Raw genomic sequence first — 21,946 nt, forward strand, 5'->3', positions numbered from 1 at the left:
GGTATCTGTGGGCACTGTCAAGCCTGTGAGGAGGAGGAGGAGAGGAGCTCTACTGCTGTCACCAGCAGGACAGCATTGTTCAGAAGCTACAGGAGCAGAAGGCGAAATGCCTCCTGCAGTAAGGTTTTAAAGAGAAACTGGGATGTGATTTAGGTCTGCCACAGGAGTGGTGTTTTAGAAATTGTGTCTTGAGTGCTGCCACTTCTCCCAGCCAACAAAACAAGTGCTGCGTGATGGGCAGGATCCCAACCAGAAGCTTCCTTAAAACACTTTCCAGAGGCGTGCTGAATTGATGGCGCTCTCTGCAGCCATGGCAAAATTATTCAAGAGATGTCCCTAAAAGCATATGGCACTGCCAGGTGAGATTGTAATATTAAGACTGTTCAACAGGCTGAGTAATATTAAACATGGTGCTGGAGTTTGGAGCAGTTTTTTGAGAAAAAAAAATGAATGAATGAATGAATAGGATGGTTTTGCAGGTGGTAAATAGATTATTTAATTCCAGACAGCACCGCCATGCACAGCCTTTAGAGAAGAGCAAGCAATTTCACCTGAACAGCCAGACCTGTGGTTGTCTGTCCTACTCACCGGGCACCACTCCTTTGATGTCGCTTTCCGTGTTCATCCTGTTCTTGCGAGTGAGCTGAAAGATAAGTTCCTTGGACGCCTCAAACTGCTGCGTAGCCATCAGCCACCGGAGGGACTCTGGGAAAATACTTGAGAGATGAAAAATGCGTTAGGGTCACTTTCTTTCTAGAAGGTATCTCCCAGTCTGTTGAATTAACAAGGATGACGTTTCTCCTCGGTACAAATGATATTGCTTTACTTCACCATCTGGAATTAGACAAATTTGTGCAATTTCTAGGAAGTTTCTAGGAAGTTTCTAGATTTTTTTTTCAAGTTCTGGCAGAGAAAGAAGTGATAGTGATTAGCTGCTCATTTAAATATGCATGAGCAATATTACTATTTTCAAAAAGCAGAAAAAGGCTTGTAAAATTAATAAAAAGGGCTCAGAATATGGAAAGTAGTGACATTCACTTTTACACTGATTGACAAATGATACAGGAACCATCCTATCACCTTGAAATAGGACGTATTAGAATTTTATAACATATTAGAGGAGTTCTGCCTACTAATACCATTGTGAAGGAGCAGGGAGAAGGAGGAAGCACTGCATGCAATAGACATTTGCTGCCAGGCAGGGAATAAATGAGTTGTGCAGTTAACGCAGGATAATTCAGACCACAGTAGGAAAATTTCTGACAGAAGTGATTTGAATTTCTCACGTAAAGATAGAGAGGAAAGAGAAGAATTACTTTCCAGGATTATAATGAAACATTTTTTTTTTTTTTTTTTTTTTTTTTTAATGTTTAAACGTCCAAAAATCTCCCCTATATACAGATTTTAAGGCATTCTTTTATACAGGTCAGTACTGTCTATGCCCCAGACAACATCCAGTTGCTGCTATAAAAGTTTCCCTAGTAAAGACAACATTATGCTAATTGAGTTGCCTTAAAAGCATACACATAGAGTTATAAAATAAAAAAGTTTACTTTTCATCTGCTTGTTTCCTTCAAATGCTGACGTTCACCTGATTCTTCAGAGTAATTAACCATTATTTCCTGTTTTTTTTCCAGATAAGTACATTTTATTTTCATACAAAAGCAAAATAAATACATAGATCTTAAACAAAATAGCCCCACACTTGCATCAATACAGATAGTTTCAGACTTGACTATAAGCATATTTTTCTTTCTTATTTAGGCCTCATTTTCACTCATCTTCTAAGAGACCTTCCTAAGAACAAATTTTAAAACTAACTTTTAACTTCATATATACAATAAACCGCAAATTTCCTTCACAAAGTGCCAATCCTTGCTGCAGATGCTGCCTCCGTTCTTGTACTTTTAAGCAGTGGTGCAGTCAATGGCGCTGTTAGGGTGCTACCTTTAAAGGCTGATGCAATTTGGACTTCACCCTTAGCAAGAAATTCATCTTTGACAGAAAAAATATATATATGTGTGTGTGTGTGTGCATGTATGTTTATACATGCACATATTTATACATGCATACACATATATACATGTATACAATTATATTAAAAAAGAGGAAACTCAGGCAGCCTGCAATCCAAAAGTTTGTCCTGTTATCCATACTCTGCTCTGGGTATGTGGTGGGTAAGTAGCAAGCAGTGAATTTTTCCAATTCCTTTGTTCCTTTGCTTATAGCAAGTAAACATTTTAATCTAGTCAGCATTACCTTTAAAATTAATTACCTAGCCTGCTCTCAGTCTTACGTTTTTGTACTATCCTGCTCTCGCAAGCCTCTGCTGTGTTGTGCCACCACTGTGTGTCACTATTAAGACAAAAGCACAAAGTAAGATTTTTGAGAGGTTTATAAAGTTCTGGTGAAGACAGACCCGGTAGCACCAAGGTGGGAGCCTCCCATTTCTCTAGGGTAGGCAGCATCGGGCCTGGAGCCTCACGCTGGCAGAACACCAGAAGAAACCAGGATGGGAGAAGTAACCTGTGGGAACGGTGCCATCATCCCAACACATGATAATTTGGGAGAAACCTAAGCAGGGAGGCTCAGGGCTGGCCACCTCACACACACGCAGTGTCCAAGGGTGCTGCTCACGAGCGGATGTGTGTTATATTTAGCTCGGCTAAGCCAGGCCAAAGGAACCAACAGTGACAACCCAGAACCACGGGGCAGGTTTAAGGGGAAAATTTAGCTGTGCAGCCACAACAGCTAGGCTGAGATGTGTCCTCTCAGGAGGCTTTTTCATCTTTAAAGGGGACACAACAGCCAGAAAATGACAACGTACCACTTTCAGCTCAATGGTTGAGCCATCTCCCAGGTCCCCACCACACCTCAGCACATAAAACCTATGTGAGCACCTCCAAATCCAGTGTTAGGGGCTGGTGTTGACTTGGACATGATGGGAGGAAGCAATACTTACACCCAGTAGAGCAGCATCAGCAGGAAGGGGCAGATGATGACCGCCTGGAGGACCTGCCAGTCCCTGCAGAGGGCAGCCAGCCCCGGCATGAGGAACTGCCCCGCCATTTCGATGAAGCTCGCCACCATGGTGATCATGAACCGGTGCCCAGGAGGACAGAGCTCTATCCCTGAAACACAGAGCACATGCAGCGGCGTCAGGACCCCACCAACGAAGGTGTCCACAGGTCTACTTCCCCCTGGCCAGGTGCCTAACTTCACAAAGGTTTCAAGGTCTTAACGTCCTTCATTTTAATAAAACAAATACATATATAACACACATACATAGACTGATTTTAAAGGAAAATGGAGGGAAAAAGATAATTCATAGATTTGGGGTCAAGCCTTTTCATAATACCCAAAGACACTACGTGCCTTTCCAATCAATCTGCTGGTAGACAGAGCACCACCACTCTCAGCAGGATACAGCCCCCCAACTCATATGGGATGCCACCTGCCCACAGCTGAATACGCTGTGACTCAGCCAGTTTCAAGCCGGATTTTGCTGAGTGGGTTGTTCCTGGGTTTGCTTTTTGTTTTTGCAATACCTAATCTCGATCAACTTTCAAACAAGACAGCCTCCTCTCTGTCTTATCCTGCCCTCCATCCTTTCTTCTGCTGTAGGGCAATTTACCACCATCACTGCTATCAGTTGTCTCAGCTGCTTTGTGACAAGTGAGTTCAGTAGACAAAAACCTCCTTAAACCACAAGTTTCGTCTATCTTTATTCAGTCTTCAGAAAATAAAATGAATTTATCAGAAAGGCAGCTTTCTTTTTTTTAATCTCCAGAAGAAACAGCAGTAAAATTGGACTGCCTTGTGCAAATACATTCCAACATAAATAATGTTTTTGCCAGTACGAATACAATAGAACCCACTATTTCAAATTTCCCACTTGCCTACACTCACTTCTACAGATTAATAATCAAGCCCATAAACCTGCCACAAATGTTGTGCAGAACTTATCGGCATGCTAATACAGAAATGTAGGCTCATAAACGCTCATGATATGTTGCTGACAGCACTGTGGTGTTTTTCCTTGGGATGTTTCCTATGGTTGTTTTAAATTAAAATTTAATGGTTGTTAAAATTGTAATTGAAAAGCCATCAGACAATAGGAAGAGATGACAGCTGCTCATTCATTCACTCTCTCATCTGTAGCTTGTTCAGCATTTATCACTGTAATGCAGATTTATATTAACTGACCAGGAACCAGCTTGCGGATCAAATATAGGATTAGACACCACATTTTTTTTTCCTCCTTTTATTTTAGCCCATGACAAAAGCCACTGATGGATTTTTGCCAATACAAAAGGAAAATGTGTCTGTTGCGAGCAGCCCAAATTTTCATTAGCTTAACCACAAACAGAGCAGCTTTGGGAAAGGAAGGGGGGAAAAATCCTCAAAGACTCTCACTTGGTATAAAAGGCTTTTACGTTTTAATTAGGAAAATGAGATTAAAGCACAGAGCTTCTTATGACATGAATATGGCTTCATTCTTACTAATGAAGGATCCCAAGCCTAGGCGATTTTTTTAATTCTATGCAGAGAGGTCACTTCCGTTTTATTTTCTAATCTGTAACTATGAAGTGTTTCTGTTTGTTTTGCTAAGCCTTAAAGTTGCAGTTACTCATGCTCCAGTGTGCCTTCATTAAGTACAAGGACGAGTTTTGTTGCTATAGGAACAGGAAGCCTGCATTAGGTAGGTAAGACTTTGACATCTCAACTGCACTGCTTGGGGTAGTATGAGATGAAAAAAAGTAACCGGGACAAGAACAACTTCTGGATGAAGTCAGAAAGAGGCATCAAAATAATAAAAGTATGTGGTTTTGAGTCACTGGTGCATCACTCGATATGCAGCAGTCATTCACTGTACAGAAAGGAAGTCACTTTGGAGGCTGTTTCACATCTGTTTTCTTTTCCGGATTATCACAGGCATATGATCACTTTTTGCCCTTTCCTCTAGAAAAGCCAAAGAATGAAAAAAAGAAACCAACAAACCCCACTATAGCTGGGTGAGTGCAACTTTCAGCTGACCTCAGCAGGCACTTCATGTATATGAAATATCACACCTCCTTATAAATGTTCTACATATGAGGACAGTCTAGCGACTTTCCAAAACCTCTAGCTTCAATTTGATATGATAAAATATTCAGCTTTGCGTTTTTTAGCAAGCATTTAGCAGCCAGGCTTGTTTCAGCTCTGCCCCAGGCCTAGCAAAGGCTTCCTGCACCCTGCTGATGCTCTCACTGGTGCCTCGATGTGCTTGGCCACCAGACCTCTGTGTCCACACCAGTTTTCACCCAGTTCACACGATCCATTACTGGCTCATGTACAATTGCTGCAGGACAGAAATCAACTTCATTCCTCGGTGGCTAAGCTGGCAAGAAAGGTCCATTTCTTTCCTTCAGCAGAAATGTTTTCTCCTCAATTACTTTGCTGAGCAGAGAGAGTCAAGTAAACCCTTATCATACACACAAATTGTGGAAACAACCATCAGCATCACAAACTCCTGGATATACCCAGCTGCTCCACTTGGAAAAAAATTGTGTGGGCAAGGAGACAGGCACAAAAAAGACCTTGCTTGCTTGCCCAGTACCTCTCTTCCTGAAGACAATTGCCTAACCCTATGCGTGGTGCAGACGTGATCCCCACGTGCCCCATGGACACGAGACACAAACCACAAGCCTCATTGCACAACACGCAATCTGGTTGGGAAATGCAGAAGCTGAAAGTGTAGAAATCCTTCTTTGGGACTCTATCTTTGTGTCATTCCACTACAGAAACGATTGGGTCACTGTTTACCAGCCTTACAGCTCATAAATCTACTGCTGGGAGCCTCTGCATGAACCACAGGCACCTGACCAGGGCATCAAGCACTTCTGGTGGCTGTTTGGTTTAATTTAAGCAAAACCATTCAAGGTTTGTTGCATTGCACAGAGACTCATCATGGCACTAAGGGAACAGTACCATGGCCAGTGAGAGTGAGCAGATGAGCAGGCACTAGAGGGATGGGCAGAGCATGGCACTGGCACGTGCCCATTGTGCCAATCATGCCCCATCTGTGACTTCAATCAAGTAACAAAAGCAGCATGGAAAAAAAAAATTATCAAGAAGTTGCAAGGAACATGACTGCAGCCAAAACTGAAAACACAAGATTGGTTTGCTGCTTGCCTAGAACAGCCTTGGGGATGCGATGAGGACTCAGCAGCCACTGCCTCATGTGCTCTGTGTCACAAAAACCATGCACATGTAGACACGCACATATTGGTACTTGTGAGAGCATAGATGTGAGAGCATAAATGAATGAAATCCATGAGAGAACGAGTGTGGTTGTGCAAAATCTTCCCACTCACAGACTTGGGAAAAAAAATCACTTTGTCCTGAAACATCTCTCGCTGAGTTATTCAGAAATCCCATGGGAAATCATTTCAGATACTAGCCAAGGGAATAAGAACCACAGCAGCAACATTGGCTGCTCTCAATGACAAAGGCCAAGCTCAAGAAAAAGATGTTCAAAACAACATTTTCTAGTGTACTAAGAGGTCAGACTTCAGAGCACTCAGGGCTCCTCTGCTACACATACATGCCCTCATACACTGTCCTTTTCCAGCACTGCAGCAATGGCTCTGCCTGGCCTCTAGCAGAGCCACACGCACCCCTGGGATGTGTTAAACCTTTTAGATAGGGGAGCTTTTCCCTCAGCACCTGGAGGGCTCTCACTCGATGCTCCCCACGCTTCCCAGTGGGAACAGTCTTGGAGATGTCCTAGTCTTGTGTCCTTGGCTGGTGCAGAGCCAGCCCTCGGGTCACAGAGAAGCCAAGTTTCATGGAAAGAAAGGCACCGATGGACCTACAGGGCAGAGCTCGGTCAGGCTCTCTGACCACCCAGCTTTAACCACCAGGTTGTCAGGGCATCCTCTTGCACCTTAGGTGAATGCAGAGCTCAACAGAGGTTTCCAACCTGCAGCATTTTCCAAACGTGTCTAAAAAGCACAGTAAGTAGTATTTAGGGCCTGGCAGACTAAACACTGAGAGCAACATTGTCATGCACAAATCCTCACCCGATCCACACTGCATATTACGTGACAACAGCGGCAAGGCTGGAATAAGATTTTCTTGACAGACCAAACTGAAGAGACAACTGGAAATGAGAGCTTTGTTATTTCTCAGCAGCCACAGCATGCCGCCGGAGACAGGCAGATAAGACCTACCAACCAGGTTTTATAATACCAAAATTACTTTTCTTTAAACGGGATTCATTTTCTCCCTCTCACACACAAAACCCACTGCATTTCGCCTGCTATGCAGCCCTTTGGGATCTTTGTTAAAAAGAAGGGAAAAGCAGATTCATTGCACGGACCAAATGAAGTGCTGAGAGGCCCTTCTGCAAATGCATCTGCGGTTTTACCAAGAAGAGGTTGTGCATAAACATCCATGAATTAATTCCCTACAATTGTCCAGTACTTGAACCAACGCATGCTGTTTAAGTCATTTAATCTGGAGACCAGTGCATCTGGAAGAGCTCTGGGAGTGGAGCAGACACTAAGATGTTTCTGGAGTGCTGCTGTAGGCAGATGAGGTATGGCACATCTCAGACCTGCGTTTTTCAGAGCATCTGCAGAGAGCCATTAGTCCTGAAAGCTCCCACTTCTCTTTTTCTTTTTAATAGTTTTTGGAAACATAAGGATAGCTTGCAAAAGGAACCAGGGCTCTAGCTTGTTCCACACCAAAATTAATTGCCCCCTCCAACAGCTCACCAAAAAGCCTCAATTTTTTGGAAGAGGACAGTGCTCCACCACACATCCCTGCATGGCTGACAAGGTTTTACAAAGCTGAGGGGCTGCCAGCTCAGGCTGGGGCACAGATGAGAGGAGGGAGCTAATGGGGAGCCTCTGCAGAGGAGATGGACACATGGACGAGTGACTGGGGAGGAAGAACTGCAGTAACACTGGGCTGACATCAGCTTGTGCTGCCACAGGTATGGCTCAAAACCTGCTTAACCCAGCTCCTTCAGACCCCGTTGGGTGGGCTGCGAAGGGATTAAGGGCCACATCTCATCCTTTCTTACTTGGTCTCACCCTTGTGTGCTGGTAGCAGACCGTTTGCTTCAGATTTCAGAAGCCTTCTCGTTTGTCCTCAGAGGCTGACATTTATTCTCACAGGATATTTGCACAATGAAGAATAGCAAAGACTTATTTAAAAAAAAAAAAAAAGTCATTTGCAAATAATATATCAAGAGGGAAAAGAGGTTAAATCCCACTGCCTGAGCAACTCTCTAGCATTCACTCACTCATCTCCAGTCCCAAAACACAAAGCAATTCTTGCAATGCGGTCCAAGCGCTAGCTACAACAGAAACCACAAGCTAGCTGCTTTCTGTGCCTTTGCAGTTTTCTCTCCCCCCTCCCAGTTTCAGGCTATGAGCTGCCAAGACTGTAATTATATAGGATTATCCCCTGGAGAAAACAGCCAGGGCAAAGCACCTGAAGTCTGGGCTGCAGCCTTCCCACTGAGGGGGGGAGGAGACGAACTGACTCCGGATTCATTTTCATGGTTATAGTTCTAAAAATGCTACCAGAAAGAGGAAAAAAAAATCACCATTTTTGGCAGTTTCTACCCTGTTACTATATACCCAACACTCCCTCCAAGGACTCTCAGGTTGCAAGCCCTACCCCAAAAAGGGAGGAAAACAATTGCAGTTGCACAAAGCCCTGGCACATCAGCCAGCCAGAGGAAAGCACAGGTAATATGGTACTAGGTGTAAAATGCAGGACACCAGAAATCACTGATGATGGTAGCATCCTAATGCACCAGAGCTGCGCGTGCCTCTCAGAGCCAGAGAAAGGAAAAAAGCATCGAGACTCAAACTTGCAAACTCTGCCAGCCTCAGCCAAGGGCTAAGGCCACTCCTTGCCTCCATCAGCACACTCCTAATCCAGCACAGGCTGAAGCGGCACAGGTTAAGCCTGCGTGTGCTCTCGGCTCCGTGTAGACACTGAGCTTTCTCTTCATCGTTTCTGCTGTCACCAGAAGCAGCTGAGGAAGCTCTGTGTGTAAATACAGTTTATTAAGGAACAGCAAATAGAGCAGCATGGGGAAGGAAAGGTTATCACACGCACCGCAATCAGCCAATTCATGTAAACAAACGACAGAGATGGAGTGAAAGGAAAGGAAAAATCTAATTTCCTCTCTGGAGAAATCCAATCTGTTGTCAAGCAAGGACAGCAGTAATAGACTAAACCTCCAACGACCCAACAGCACAGCAGGACAAAACTTATTCTAAAGTACAGCTGTGAAAGGACATGGGTGCTCCTTCAAAGGTACTTTTCTACACATAGTAGGTTTGGGGAGGGTTTCTTTTAAACACACACTAGCCCACCACTTACACCTAATTAATGTTTTTAACGTGTGTCAAACCAGTCACCCGTGCGCTGACATGGCCTGGGGTGACAGATGCCCCAGTGACACCTCAGTAGCACCCCCTGCTCCTGACCAGCACAGCTGCCTGCTACCTACCAGACTGAGCTATGAAATAAGTCAATATTTCATCCGAACAGGTGTCTTTCTCACCAAAACCACACCGTGGGTTCAGCTGGTGTAGGAGCACCAGGCCTGGGCTACAGCTGCGGGCTCACTGCCAGGCCTCGGCTAGCACAAGGGCTGCAACACGAACTGAGATGTGCAGCATCAAATGAGTAAGCACGGCAACACCTCTTGTCCAAAAACCAGCCCAAACCACAAGGCACATTGCCCTGCTTTTCCTGAATCTCCCCTGTAAGAGAAAAAAGCTGATATGATTTTGGGAGGAGCCCTCCTTCCAGCTGCAGCCCACTTTTGGCTGCCCACAGCAGCAGTGATGCTGCACCAAGATGTTGCTTGCAAGGCAAACTCCCAAAGCAGGCCACACAGGATACCTTCAACACACCACGCTGCCTTTTATTACACCAGACAATGAAACCAAACAAATGTTAAGTCACGTTTTTGGCACTGCCGGAATAGTTGCCATCTATCCTGCTTCCAGAGGAACGCAGCCCTGCAGCAGCACGCAGCCAGCACTGGTTTTTGGTGACAGTTCCTGTGTGTGAACAATAGCGTTAGGGAATAAAATCCAGAGGATGGCCCTGGAAACCACAACAGCAGTGACAAAGGGTGCGAGAAACTGGTAGATACAGAACATGCTGATTTCAGAATACAGGTGACTTAATTTAAATGTGACTGCAACAGTGATTAAAAAAGCTTACATGTATATAGGAGATAAGCCTTCATATACATTAACTACCTATAAAAACAATTGTTTTCCACCTCCAGTCTATAACTTCCTATTCCCCCCACCCCAGCCTCTCCAAAACCATGCTAAGATTGTGTTTTTATTTGTGTGCCAGACTAAGATTGTATGGAAATATATTTCATTATTCCTTGTTCCAAAAAGGTGCCTTGCTCCAAAGGAAACACACAGCTGATCACACGAATATTTTGCAAACCTAACACCTCTGCTGTTCACAACAGCTGGCCCCTTTTCTCTTGGCAGGATCTAAATCACAATTGGCGTCTTCTTGACGGGAATGAATGAGAGCAGCTGAAACAAAAGCCACAGTGCAAGAAGCATCAGAGGAGCTCATTTTCTTTTATGCTTCAGATGAAAGGATTCTGCATCTGTATTTGTCAGAAAATTTCAACAATATTGTAGCCACTTAAAATAAGCAGAGAGAAGAAATTCAATAGATGCGAATCTGCATGGCAATCTCTTAATTAACCAAGTGGCAAATAAGTTGCCAACAGCAGCTGTTTCTAAATCTCAGTTCGCAACCTCCAGGCAGATGACAGTCCCCAAAAAGGCGAGCATGAAAAAGTAAACCCAAAACAAGATGTTAGGCATTTACTAAACATTTCTGAGCTCACCAAGGCAGTAGGGCAGTGAGGGGCAGTGCCCAGAAGCCCCGCTCGGGAGATGCTTCCTGCAGCCCCTCTAGGGGCTAGGCAGCCAATTCAGCCAAAAGCATTTAGTAAGCACGTTTGTGAGAGGCTGTCGCACGCTGTGCCCCTGGGGTATCCTTGTTTTTAAAGATTTATGCCACCAGGCACTCTGCTCAGTCGTCTCGTAAACACCGTGAAGGAGAAACTCTGGAGATTCAGAGCCAATAAGCCATTGTATTTCGGGAGCTTTCATCAAGGCGCCCATCTGCTGGAGAAGGAAGGGCTGTTCAGACTAGCAGGTGACTTTTGCATTAGATAGTGCTCAGGGATTCAGCACGAAAACTGACACAGACCTGGGAAATGCAGAGACAGGGATACTGAATGAAAACACCCATGCAGCGAGCGAGGAACATGCCGAACGATACGCAAACCATAGCGCCAGGAATCAGTGCAAGCAGGATGGCCTCTGGTCACACCTCCTCTAATTTCAACCCCATGACAATACAAAAAGTGAGGCAATGAACCTTTAGTAGTATCCATGGCTAGCAAATTCCTGTTGATCCAGAATTGGCCAATGCACAGTTGGAAGATGTGTGGGTATTGGTTTTCCTCTTCCATCTTCCAGCTAGCTTTAATGTTCCACATAACACACCCAAGAGGGAGCAGAACAAACAAAAAAAACACATCCCCCCCAAAAAACAAGCCTTCAACAACGAAAAAGGAAATGAAATCAAAAAGCCTTTGTAAGGGAAAAAGAAGTTCCTGCATCATATTCTTCGCAGCGGCCTTGAGAGGCCATTTGGTGGACCTTGCCATGGCACAAGCAGACAAACTGCAGCACATTGAGAGAGCTCTTTCACAGTTTTTTCTAGGATTCCTCTTGAAAGAGGCAAGAGAACAAATTCACTTTTTCTTGCATGACTTCAGCAGAAGGCCACTGGGTTAACATGGGAGGACAGCACCTCTTGTTGCACGATCAGAGTTTAGTACAGTGGAACATATCTCACATTCCTCCTGTCATGTATAGAATTAAAGACTTCAGATTCTCAACTCAGATTTAGATTCAAATTTCTTCCTTGCTAAATTTACAAACACCACCTGTGAACAATTTTTTTTTTTCTTTTTCCTGAAGAACCAGAATCCTTCAAAGTGGTAAAATTTGACTTGAGGGTGAAGAACAATGAAAGACCTGCTAGCATTACAATTGCTGTGCTAGGTATGCCCACGCAATACCGCAACAGACCATCCAAAACCATCTGCCGGGATCTGAAGTTTTCCCAGGATGGGATCCCTGAAAAATACGTGAGTTTTTCCAACACTCCATACGGACTTACAACCCAAGCAGACTTGCTCTAGAAGGGTAAAATACCAATATAGCCTGATAAAACTCTGGTAAGAGCTAAATATTTCTGCTCAACAGATGGCAAAACCTCTCCATTTCCTACTGATTTGCAATAACTTCGAAAATGAGAAAACTCACATTCTTTAATATCCTCCTTTCGTGGAGGTTGGTAAGTATGCTGGGGAAAAAAGCGACCTTCCTGCAGAGGATGCTCATCCTCACCAGTGAAAGACCTCTTTCAGCAAAACCCTGCCACTTGCAGACGAGTTTGAAATATGGCAACACTTGCTGATTTGTTCCAAATAAAACCAGAACGAATTGCTTAAGCAATTAATAACACAACGTTTAAAAGAAACTGAACTCCCTGGCAAGGATCCAACTGCATTTCATGGAAGCGGGTTTCACTTGCTCTGATAACATGACTCAACTTTGTACGCATCACCACTGTGGCTAAAACTGTGAAGATGCATACCTGCACTGCCTCCACCCCACGGAGATCAATATTTAACCTCTTCCTTACCGATTCCCAAGCACTTCTCTATGTGACTCGTAGGTTTCGAAGGGTAGGTCCAACTGAGTGGTGCTTCTCTATCTGTGCCAATGCAAGGTCAAAGGCAAAGCAAGACATGTGGGTAGAGGCAGAGAGTTGCCTCCTATGCAGGAAACGCCAGCAATCCACAGCATGTGGTCCTGGACATCACCTGATGAGGGTCCAGTTTCAGATACATCAGGAAAAAAAACACATTTACCACCCTCCTGTAGCAATAGAGAAGAAAGGCAGGGGAGACAGAGAGATGTGTACAAAAGCAGAGGAAATTTGAACTGCTCCTCTGCCTTGCTGAGCGATGTTTCTAATCAGAAGTTGAAGAAAAAAAAAGCAGAAGACATTTGGAAATGCTGTAAACCCTTCAGCTATGAAAGACATGTGGAGAGTGCTGCCAAAGAGCAGCCGTATTTATTATACTGAACTCCGGTGCTTGCACAACGAAGGGTAAAGCTCGGAGGGCTGTATAATTGGGATGCTTCTTGAATTCTGAGCCGAGGGCAAAAATAAGTAAGTAAATGAGAAGGAGTAACACGAGAGAGTCATGAAAATAAATAAATAAAGAGCAGAACTACGGGTCCTGAACAACAATAAAAAAAATAAATCCTAAGTTGCAAACCAAAAGCTTCTACCACAGACCTAAGAGGGATAGGCATGCTATGCTATTTATGAACTAAAGGAAGAAAAACAGCTTTATAATTTTTCATTGTAGTCCTCACTACTTGAAGCACAGTCTTAAAAGGAAGAGCTTTTTTTGCCTGCTTCAGGTCTGACTGAGGGCTTAGAAGAACCTCTTAACCATGAGGTCTAGGATCGGAGCAGGTGTGCTAAAATTCAACAGCTTAGACTGTGCACACGTGGGTTGAAGACTACAGCCTCGACACATCTGAGCCTGCTACTCAGCGTGACCAGAAGAAACCATGTGCCAAAAGCACAAGGCCTGCGAGTCCCATGGGGAGAGCAGGGATGGAGGTGACCACCAGCCTGCTGAGGTCTGCCCACCCTTCCCACCAGGGACTAGCTGGACACCCCCAAAAAGCCCCTGCATGAAGCTGTAGAGAAATGTAAACCAAGTGAAAGTCTCTTTACACTTCCCTCCTCATAAGTCTCTTTACACTTCCCTCCTCATTTGCACAATGCTTCCAGATGTCCTGCAGTACTGCAGGCCTCCTGGCCAGGCACTGGCCTTTTACCAGGGTAATTTTAAGCTCAGGTTTCTAAGAACAGGAGCTTCTGTTACTGTCACTGTTTCCTTATTTTAAAGGATGTTCCTATATGGTTAAGCCACGATAAAACACCTAAATTCTAGAAAACCATCCATTAAATAACACTTCAGTCAAGCTGCTTCTTCAGTCTCTTCCTCACATCTATCGTTTCACCAGATGTTCCATATGGAAGGAGGAATGCCAGTTCTACCAAGAGCAAGAATAGATGGAAGTAAACAACAAGAAAAAAGTTTCTAAATAAAACTACTTCATTTTCTGCTTTTGTCCAAAGGAGAGGAAATGCCTGGTGTTCCTAAATGCTGGATGACAAAATACCCTGAGTCACAGGTGAGCACAAGGTGCCAGGCATTGGCTTTGCAGCATGCAGCCTGCCGGAGCCTGAAAGGGAGCTGGCTTTCAAAGGGTTACTTGGTGCTGCACTCTTTATATGTATACTATATGTACAGATACATATATATATATATATATATATATATATATATATATATATATATAATTTACAACCATGCCTGAATAGGCCAGAATTCACCTGTGAAAGAAACACGGGACTCCACAGCACTCATTTCAGTGCAGAAAAAGATGTCCATCAGGCTGGGTACACAGGTAATATCTGTAAGCAAAGAACAAGCTCCACAAGCTGAAATTTCATCTGGTTTAATCTGAGTTGATGTCAAGTGCCCTGATGCTCACAGGCCTAAGACTTTACATCTATACCAAAACCCAGCAGCCTCCTACATCTGAGGAGGCAAGCAACATCATCTAACTCTGGACATTACAGATAGTTGCATCTTCCAGTGTTCACTGTGTGATGGTAAATTGCCAGGAAACACCCAGGCAAACAACCTGCAAAAGTTTCACTGCCATTAATGGATTTCCCTTACCCTCAAATGCAGGCAACACACTCCTGTGCCTTTACTCCTATGGAGTTAAACTGTAGGTACAGACTTCTCCATGAGTTGGATTTTCCTTTAACCTGTCCAGAAGCTGTTGCTCAGATCATTTTGCATCTGGCATAGCCACCTATAAATAACCTGGCCACAACACAGCCATGTACTCACGTGCATTTGATTAAAATAAACTCATCTAAGAGGGTGGCCACCTTTGAAATGGAAACAAATGGACACAGGAAGGCTGAGGATTTACACGCATGAAAACTGCAGAGCTAGTTACCACTGGAGTGCCACTGCCATTGCTGTGCTGCTGTCACCAGCAGCTCTTCTGCAAAACCACAAAAATCAAAGCAGAAGCAACTGTGATGACAGATGTTGTTGTTGTTTTAGGTGGGCTGGTGGAATTGAGGGAAGGATTGAGAAAGAAAATAAATAAAAATCAAACCATCACCCAGGTACGAGCCTAGCCACATCAACACATTTATTATTGCAGCTACGACTTACAAAAAGCAATATGCAAGCTCCTAAAAGGAGAAGGCAAACAGGTAGCACAGAAATTGAACAAGGCAAATTGTTCACTGAAAAAAAAAAAAATGCCTGCAGTGTAGATACCAAGATAATGATGCAACTGGTTTCCAACACTACTGAGCTCCTCAGAAGCAACACAGCTTGGCGTCGAGTGACGACACAAGCCTACTGCTTTTCTCCGCTGCACCCCTGTGCTTGGGGCTGCTTCCCAATTACAGCCAATTTCTGAACTCCAGATATGAGAAAATTGGAAATGCTGATACAGACAGGCCCGCAGGGTTTTTGACGGTTTTAATATTGACCTGGCTGGCTGGTGGAGAATCATCTGCAAACAGTGGCGCAGATTAAGATCTGAAGCGTGGTAGCAACTTCATTTCAAAATCCTCCTGCAGAACAGGAAAACTCCCCATGCAGTCCAGCACACAAAGGAGAGGAGGCAGCAAAATATATCCAAGTTCTGTGCAAAGAAGGAAAAGTGCAGGCGCACGAGCCTAGCACTGATTTATTATTGGCTTGTCAGTAGCTAGCATACAAAACCAACTATCCAAGCACCAGCTGTATTTTTCATTTCAACAATCATTGCACATCCTTCCTAAAAGATACAAAGATTCAAAGCTGATTTTTCCATTTTAGCTAAGGCCTGCACAAGCATAACAAAAAAGGAAACAGATGTTGAGGGGTTAAGGAAAAAAAAAAAAAGAAGAAAATGCTTTTTGTATCCTCTCCCTCACCAAAACATGAATAATGTAACAGAGGTCAATGTATTCAGGCACAGGTCCTAAACGCATCAATTGTAAACTTAGTTGTTTGGAAAAAACAGATTAAAGTTATTCAGAGATACAGACAGAATAAATAACAATGCTTGGAATTGGTGCTTCTAAGAACATCTTCGTGCTGTATATCCACACCGAACTATTTATAACAGATTTAAAGCTCGAGGTCTAACCATTAATTTTCATACATCATATCTGATTCACTTGCCTATTAAAAGGATTTTCCCTTCTCTGCAGTATTCATTAACCTCCTAGAAACATTCGTAGAAAGCACAGTTTATTTCAGGAAAGAATAGGAAATCATTATTACAAAGAAATTTGAAGTTATTATTCAAGACAAACAGAACAGAACAGCAGATAATGGGACATCGCAGGTCAACATCAGAAGAACTGTTCTGGACATTCTTGACAGGACCATTGGTACTACGTTGAAAGAATATCATCACAGCAGCAAACCAACATTTTCAACCAAAAAACATATTTCAAGAAGGAAGCCTTACACTGAAAACACTCCCGTAGCCCAAGAAACAAGTTCTCTTAGATCTGATGCTTAGTTTGGTCCTGGCCTCTTCCTGCCATGGTTTCACACACAAACCACTCAGTGACTGTGGGCTGCAGCATGTGCAGTGAGTTAATATTTACCGCTATTTATACCACATCGCTCTTATCACCAAAGGATCCTAACACAAAATGTACTGCCTCTCAAAACATGCAGGAATTGTTCCACCTCTGCTCGCAGGCCGATCGTTTCTGGTATAGGTTTAAACAGCTCTGTAGAAATCCACACAATGCTTTACTCCAGCTCAAGAAAGCAGCAAAACTAATCCTTGCTCCAAAACGCAATGGGGAATTTACCTAGGTAGGAATGCGATATCTGCATATCTGCAGGGCTCTTTCACCATGAAGTGATCTGGGTTTCTCTTCTATGCCTTGGCAGAACATGGGTGGGTTGGAGGGAAAGAGTAGTTCATCTTCATCTCCTGACCTTTGTCTCAAAAGCAGGGCAACTATAACTGGCCCTTGAATCCTGGAAATAATTTGTAATGCTTCAGAATAAAGAGAAGCTGCATTTGCTTCAGAACCCAGTATCATAACGCAGCCAACATGCATTGCTGTCTTTCTCCAAAAACCTGGCTAGCTAAGAGTATCACATCTGAAAGATTCAAAAGCTGGGTCTTACAACACCCCCAAGCAATCTTTCTGCAGTTTGAATGGTTACAAACTGATTTTTTTTTTTTTTTTAAATAAAAAGACTATTTGAGACATTATTTCATTCTGAACCCGACAGAATGAAAATATCATGTTGATCAAAAACACAGCTGAAAACAGATGGCTGCAAAATCATCTGAAGCATGGTCAACACCTTGCTCTCACCAGTGCTATTTGCTGCTGGAAAACCAACACTAGTGGATCCCCTTTTCTGGGAAGTGGAGGTCATTTCTTCCACTTGAGTAAACTCCCACTCATTCATATATTTATTTTTTTTCCAAGGAAAATAGAAAAATAACATGGCATTTAAGATTATAAATTTTTTTTTCATTAAACAAAATAAAATCACATGTGAAACTATGAGGTAGGCCAGGCAATGAAATAAGACTTAAAGTTGGCAGTCCCTGGTTCCCAGCACGCTCCCAGATGGCTGTATAGCCCCAAGGACAATGTCTGTCACCAGCAGGCACAGCAGGGGGACAGTGGCCACTGTCAGAGGCCTCTCTGAGAGGCCACTGGGTCTCCTTTGAATTGGGATAGCTGTTTGAAGGAATAAGGTCCTCCTAAGTCTCATAAGCAAACAGAGGTAAGTGACAAAAGAGAGAGCTTGAAGAGTAATTTTTTTTTCTCCTCAGGAAGCAGACAGAGCGTGTCTTCTGCATGGGAAATCAGGGAACACAAGTTGGTGCCACGTGAGAATTCAGACATTTCTCTTCCTAACGAGCTTCCTTGGAGACACTAACCAAAACACACGTTTTGCCTATTTCTCTGCTGCAGTGGTACTTACTTTTACAGGCAGGCAGTGTGCCAGGCTCCTGCACCAAGCAGATGCAGAGTGAGCAAAGGGAAGCATCCTCATTCAGGGACCACAGCTTTCCCTCCCAAAGGAGCTGCATCCCAAGCAGCCTGGCACCCATCTCCTTCTCGTGGCCGAACCCACCCACCCCAGACATTTCTGGCTTTCTACTTGCTCATCACCACTCCTGCAAACCATGAGGATTGTTCTTCCTTTCACTATGACAGCAATCAGCCCAGAAGTCCTCAGTGCCTAACAGCAAAATGTTGTGCCTTGGCTGCTGTCCCATGGAAAAACCTATGTTTTTCCTACTTACAGCTACATTTAAACTTACCTACCATCCTCTGCATCGGCTTTTACAGCTATGGCTAAGCTGTTTCCACAACTTGAGAACATTTGGATCTCCATTTTGTCTGCAAGGTACAATACCCTCAGAGGACAGAGCTGCTCTCAAATGTCAGCTAAAGCTTACTGAAGTCTTAAAACACTGAAGTAAGCTGATGGTGCTACAGGGTGCCTTAACTGCATGATTTCATTCAGACATGGGGGGGGAGGGGGGAATAAAAAATAAATCAAGGAACTGTTAAAGAAGAAATAGGAACAATATCTATGTCTGATGCTACTTGCTTGCTTTCATAGAAATTCAACTTAAAAAAAAAATCTTAAAAAAAAATCCTTATTTTCAGACATACCCCCAGATACTGAGGTTTTTGGTTTTTTAAACCTCCAAGGCACTACATTGCATAGGATTAGCCTGCCTTCCTAGAAAGCCTATTCAGATATGTTGGTTTTCATCTGGGGATAACTCGGGTATGATGGTTACCCAATCTTAAGATGAGGTTACCAGCAAGCAAGACCCACTGGAGCGGGTGGTGGTTTAGGAGTGAGGAATCCTTCCACTCCAAATCACTTTTCTGTGCATTTCTACAGCTGGATTTAAAACAGACCTATTTCAATTCCTTAATCAAATCCTTTTAACTGTACAATTAAAATCACAGTTAAAATCACAATTATGTTTACCATAATTAAAACTAATCATAAAAAAATGAAACTTAAAATTTTACAAATTAATTCAGAATACTCAAGTGAAACACGGAACTGCTGTCAGTTTTAAAGAAAGCCAGACACTGAACTTGCAGAAGCCATTGACTAATGTCCTGAAATGAGAGTTTGCAGAAGGTGTTGCTCAGCTTTTGACAGCTATACGTTTCCCCAGATGTGCAAAGAATATTTTGTTAATTGCAGTTTGTTTAAATTAACCTACTTCTACAGGCTTCAAACTTGACACTGAAAAGTATCTACGGGAGTAGGGAAGTTTCAGGTCACCAAAAGCTTGTTCTTCTCTTTCCTCCAGTATCCACTGCGTTATCTACCATAATATCAAACTCCAACTTGAAGGACGTGGTGACCAGAAACAAAAAGCCACAATGCTCCCTTTGTTTTACAAGACTGGTTTGCAATAAAGAACAGAAACATGTTTTTATAAACTTCCATTTTGCTTAAGCAGAAGAGCTTGTGAACAAGCTTTTATTTCACTAATAATTAGTTTATAAACAATATTTGTGCTTTTTAATTCCATTTTCCATCCAAGTGCAGCTTGGCACAAAACACAAGGAAAAAACATCCATTAATCAGGGATCTGAGCAAGCGTGAGCTGAGTCCTACAACTGCTTTGGTAAGCATGTCTACAGAGATACAGTGTGCACCCACCCAGTTTTCCAGGAGCAGTGCCAAATGAATGTGAAAACTATATTTAATTACAAGTCAACATATTTGAATTACTACCAGCCAGTGATCAGTTACTTCCTTTTTGAAAAGCATCTTAAATAATTTAGCTCTGATTTTAAGCTAGGGTTTCAGCCTGAAGGCTGGAATAGAAGATCCGTAGCCAACTCTTGGTGTTCCCCACACCACCTCTTGCAATGATTAGCAGAACCACAGTGATTTTGTGGATTGCATTAAGCAGTGTACGACCCTGTTGCGGACCCTGACCTAGCTGATTGGGGCTATTTCTGCAAGTACAAGTTGAGCAGCTTGTAAACAAACCCTTATGACCTGACCCTGAACACATAAATGCTCCCGCATCCCAAAAGGTACTTTGTAATTATTTCGGCACTTATAGGGCATAAACTTCTAAAGACATTGAATTATGGTTCTTTTATACTGATTGTGGTTGATGAGGAAGAGTGCTAAGACCAAGGTGTCCTTGCCCTAGACCTTACAGGTGCAAAACAGCTGTGCAAAACTCTACTTTCTTCATTTCTCCTGCCTTCCCTATACAACCATACAAAGCCTCTGCCTCCTTCAGTTTCCACCGCTCACCCCGACCTTTTCCATCAACTGAAAACAAATGCTATCGGAAGGATGGGCTGAGCAAAGTTTCTTGTCCTTCTGCCTTACAGACAAAATGTTGAAGGCTTTTGGATTCTACAACTGCTCTTTCTATCGTGTTTTCTGGCTCAAAGATGTCGATGGTTGTCACTGTCCAATACTTCCCCACATTAGCCACCGTAAAAGAGAAGCTTTTGTGGAAAGTCACAGTTTTCAGAGTAACCAGTTAAGTTCAATGTCAGTGGCAGGGCAGTAATATCTGACCTGTGCAGATACAGTAGCAGACAGGCAATAATTGACTGAGATTTGCTGGAAGGGATTGGAGAAAAGCCTTCATACATACGATTTCGTGCATGCGAAGAAGAACTGGCAGGGTGAATCTATACTGAATAAACCTATCATGCCACATGGGTGTAGAATGCATCTGATCCCACAAAAAACATCTTAAAACCACATTTACTGCATCATAAAACCAGAGTCTCAATATTCTGGCACACTGTAACAGTGTTTGGCTGATGGCATTTTACTTGAGACAGAGCTGTGCAGTTATGGGATGGGGAAGGCCAGACCACTGCTGTTGCTTTCCAAATTTCCTAACATTCGAGTATTTTGCAATAACAGAATTTTAGATGTGCCTTTCAATAACACTTTTTTTTGGGAAAAAAAAAAAAAAAAAGTAGGCAGCAGAGGTGGCTTTGATTTGAAAAACTCTTCCTCAATTAAGCTGTGGGGAAGAGCACTCTACAAACTGCTTTGACACTAAATGTTTGACATAGAAGAGGCAATGCTCAGAAACAATAACTTTGTATGACACTCTTAACCAGCATTTAAAAAAAAAAAAAAAAAAGCATTCTTAAATCTCAGAACCGAGAATAGACAGCACACAACTAGGGGAGGGAAAAAAGCAACAAGTCAACACATAAATGCATTTACAGAGCAAATGATCCTTTGGCCAGGGAGATTAGACAAGTGAATTCAAATCCACTTAATTGAGTTTGAATTCGCTTTTGTGTAGGTTCCCTACAGTTCCACCCTTTAAATATATTTCTATGCTTTCTTTCCATTTCCCAGAACAGTCTTATCGCCAGGCACGTAAATTCAGCTGGGTTGAATGATCACAACACATTCTTCTCATCCAAGCGCTTAAGGAGCCAGTCAAAGCACTATAAGCAAGGAATGCATATCCTTATAAACAGCCTCTTTCCAGCTTTTTCCAAGGAACAAATAAAAAGGAACCAACGTGTTTACACTCAAGCGGGTTTGGTTTTGACCTTCAAACAAGTGATAATTTCGGACAAATGAATACACCAAACGAGCACCAGTAAAAAAAACAAAAACAAAATGCAAGACAATTCTAGAAACTACCCAGCTTCCCTTCCAGAAGGAGCCGTA

At 43.1% G+C, this 21,946-nt stretch overlaps 1 protein-coding gene across 3 annotated transcripts in view; it reads right to left on the minus strand.

Moving 5' to 3' along the window:
• Positions 1-21,946, minus strand: part of SLC22A23 (solute carrier family 22 member 23) — a 95,230-nt gene that overhangs the window by 24,755 nt on the left and 48,529 nt on the right. For all 3 annotated transcript variants that reach the window (XM_068670962.1, XM_068670963.1, XM_068670964.1), the window contains 2 exons: positions 2,963-3,131; positions 589-716 (listed from right to left, as the gene is read on the minus strand). In XM_068670962.1, the coding sequence (XP_068527063.1) occupies positions 589-716; positions 2,963-3,131 (297 nt within the window). The remainder of the gene's footprint in view (positions 1-588; positions 717-2,962; positions 3,132-21,946) is intronic.

Source organism: Anas acuta, chromosome 2, assembly GCF_963932015.1.
Source record: "Anas acuta chromosome 2, bAnaAcu1.1, whole genome shotgun sequence".
Lineage (NCBI taxonomy): Eukaryota > Metazoa > Chordata > Aves > Anseriformes > Anatidae > Anas > Anas acuta.